Source organism: Monopterus albus, unplaced genomic scaffold (genome assembly GCF_001952655.1).
Source record: "Monopterus albus unplaced genomic scaffold, M_albus_1.0 scaffold107.1, whole genome shotgun sequence".
In the NCBI taxonomy this organism is placed as follows: Eukaryota; Metazoa; Chordata; class Actinopteri; order Synbranchiformes; family Synbranchidae; genus Monopterus; species Monopterus albus.
In genome coordinates, this window is record NW_018127987.1 from 243,981 (window position 1) to 247,309 (window position 3,329).

At 41.7% G+C, this 3,329-nt stretch overlaps 1 protein-coding gene across 1 annotated transcript in view; it reads right to left on the minus strand.

Moving 5' to 3' along the window:
* fam131bb (family with sequence similarity 131 member Bb) overlaps positions 1 to 3,329 on the minus strand; it is a 20,854-nt gene that overhangs the window by 10,820 nt on the left and 6,705 nt on the right. Inside the window, 1 exon segment of the mRNA XM_020610841.1 lies at positions 1,681 to 1,718. Coding sequence (XP_020466497.1) covers positions 1,681 to 1,718 — 38 coding nt within the window.

Here is a 3,329-nt window from a genome sequence, read left to right on the forward strand (position 1 = left end):
GCATGGAGGGGGAAATGGGAGAAGACAAAGAGTGGACAGACAAAGGGGTATTGCACATGAGACAGGCAGAGGAAGAGAAAGAAATTAAGAGAAGGGAGGGAGAAAGAAGAAGATAGACACACAGGATTTTCCAGGAACAAAGAAAGGAAAGAGTTAAGGACCAGAATGACATGGAAGAGGGAGGGGATTAAACAGGGATCAGTTTATATTTGCTTAGTTATGTACAGCAGAGTGAATAGGCTATGGATGAATGAGTCTCCTCTCTGGTTACATGTGCTGCCAAAAACACTGAAAGCTAGCAGAAAATTGTGTGTTTGTGTTTGTGTGTGTGTGTGTGGGGGGGCGGACTCGGAATTTTAGGGTGGCTACATGATTTAAGGTTAGGGTTAGGTGTTGGGGTCAGGGTTAGGCACGTAGTGGTTATGGTTAAGGTTAGGATAAGTCTATAGGAAATGAATGTAAGTCAGTGTAAACCCCCCCACACAGAATGAAAACACAAAGTGTGTGTGTGTGTGTGTGTGTGTGTGTGTGTGTGTGTGTGTGTGTGTGTGAGGGGAGATGCTAGGGATAAAGCAGATAACAGCAGCAGCCTCTGCCACACAATCTTTCTACCTCCATAAATTGGACTGACACTAACTGAACCAGGGACACTGGGTTACTGCATGTGCTGAAATGCTTTCACCTTCCTGTCAATATACAGTACACGCACAGTGGAGGATGGGCAAAAGTGAAAGAGTGACTATCAGGGCGGTGCTCACCGTTTCTATTGGCTACATGCAACATGTATCCTCATAGCTCATTAATCGATATCAGCCTCTTCCTGTTCTTTTCCTCACTTTCCTTCTTTTTCTTGTAACTCTATTCTTTGCTCCCACTGCTTCCCTCTCTGACTCTACTAATCTCTCTCTCTCCTTTCTCAGTTCCTTCCCTGGGAGTGAGTGTGATAAGAGATTTAGCACACTTGAGTGGTAGAGCTGGGCCACTTTAAGCAGCAAGCAGCCCTGACAATGCAGATGTGTGTGTAGTTTTCTTTTAACTCATAGGAATGAAGGGCATTCTGGGGCACACTGCATAAATAAATGATAGAATCTGCACAGTGCATTTGGAGGAAAAGTAGAGTTCTCTACATTTTAGTTCAAAATGGTTTGTTCTTCTGCATCCTGTGTCAGAATGATCAGTTTTAGCACATAAAATCAGTATAGCAGCTGGAGAGGGGAGGAGAGGAGAGGAGGATATATGGTAGTAATGATGTGTAAGAAGCTGGAGGAAGAGAGAGCGATGCACCAGCACTGAGCAGTGACTCTGTCAGGTGGATAGCAAGCAACAAACATAATGCCAACAGCAATGAACCAACCAAACCATTGATTGTTCAGTCTTCAAGCTACACACTACAGCATAGTGTAGCAGAAGTAAAGCCAATGATGCTGACATGATGTGCATTACTTTGCTAATTTACTAGCATAAGATAGATAGATAGAAATACTTTATTAATCCCAATCTGGGAAATTGCATCAAGCACTGGTAACTTGAGTTACAGAGAGCTAGTGGGGCGAGCGTCTTCTAAAGGCAGTAGCTCATAATGTACCCTGTGAAACAGGTTGTAAATCAAAAGCCATGTTGGTTCCTCAGGTGCACTGAAAACAGTCCACTGTTAGGGGAAGTCAACAGGTGGAGACTTACCTGCTCCCCATCCTTTTGGACTGGCACGCCATCTGCCGCTAAGAGCAAGAAAGGGCAAAGAGAGAGAGAAGAAATATTAACTTTGTGTGTGTATATATAGACATAACTGGCATACTGTGATGGTGTTTATTTGAAATTTTACTAGACATATTAACAGTCTTGTCATGTTGTTGTTATTAATTACAGACAGTGAGTAATACCAAGCAATAAAGCAAAAAGTTAGAATACTCTCCACAAATGAATATTAGAAAATGGCCAGTTATTGTCTATCCACACCAAACTGTCGAAGCTTACAAATGAAATATGATTGCTGTAGCCTCTTTTAATAAATTACATATCAGTTGTAATCCCATGATAGTTTTGCATTGACTCTCTCCAGATGTTTGTATTTATTTTCATCTTCAATAAAATCCCCAATATGTGCCCACTATACAGTGACAAAGTAAATATTTAATCAACACTTTTACTGGCTGCTGCTATTCCTAGAAAGGTTTTGGTATTAATGGTAAGTGTGGTAAGCTCTGAAGTATCCCTTAGCTAACAAGGTTCAGAAAGTATATTTTCTCCAGTATTTGTTGGCAAGGTTTGTGCAACATTCTCCCAAATATATGAATGAAAATTTCCCATTATTAATGTTCAGCTTGGACCTACTTTAGAGTATATTGTAATTGCCTGTACTTAATGTGGAACAAAGTTTATTGACTGGTAACACATATTCTTTCCCAGGAATAAGAGCATCTTTACACATTGTCATAATGAATGAGACTAATCATATTGGTGTAAATATGAACGATCAGCCTCTTTTAGACTCCTTAACTCTGATTTATTCACATACACAATGCTGATGTCACCATATCTGGCCAACGAGCTTTCGGCTTGCATTCCCGGAGCCACTAGGTTCTTGAAATATCACTGTAATTCTGTCATCCTGTCTTTCTACAAACACTCTTCTGTAACCCACCACCTCCTCATCACCACCATTAACTCTAGAAGATTCAACTGAGATTTTCCATCACCACCAGCAGCACCTAGACTCCAGGAGATCCTTCATACAGGCCCATGCTTTCTCTATCAGTGGAGTCTTTATTGAACTTCCCCTGCATGTACAGTAAATGACACCTGAAATGACACTTAATAATGGACTTCTCAGACTAACACAGAGCATATTGTAGATGGGAGTCATCTCAAATACATGCTCTCTGTTGAATGAGTTACCCCTCCTCTTTACTGGCTGTGCAAATCCTAATTAAAACATTGGTTTAATTACAGAGACTGTAGTGGTAATGGAGTTTAAACACAGCTTCAGTCTCCAGGTGCCTGCTCTCTGTGCCAGAGGACCTGAGTTTGGTGAGCAACTCTCGGAGGGGCTCACACTCTGTGTTCTGTGTATGTGTGTGTGACTGATCACATCATGTTTTTTACAGCTGCATTTAGCAGTCATGGACGATTCCTAGGGAGCTCTAAGAAAAGAGAGTTGATGGCCTCTGGATGTCCAGTGATGTCTCTGACCCAGTGACCCAGTGGTTCAGAAACATCAGCTCTATTGTGTCTCTGGTGGGCTCTCAGATATTACCCTTCCCTCTGAACTCCATCGATTCACATCAGATCACTGCAAGAGCAGGCGGTGAGAGAAAGATTTAATTCCAAAA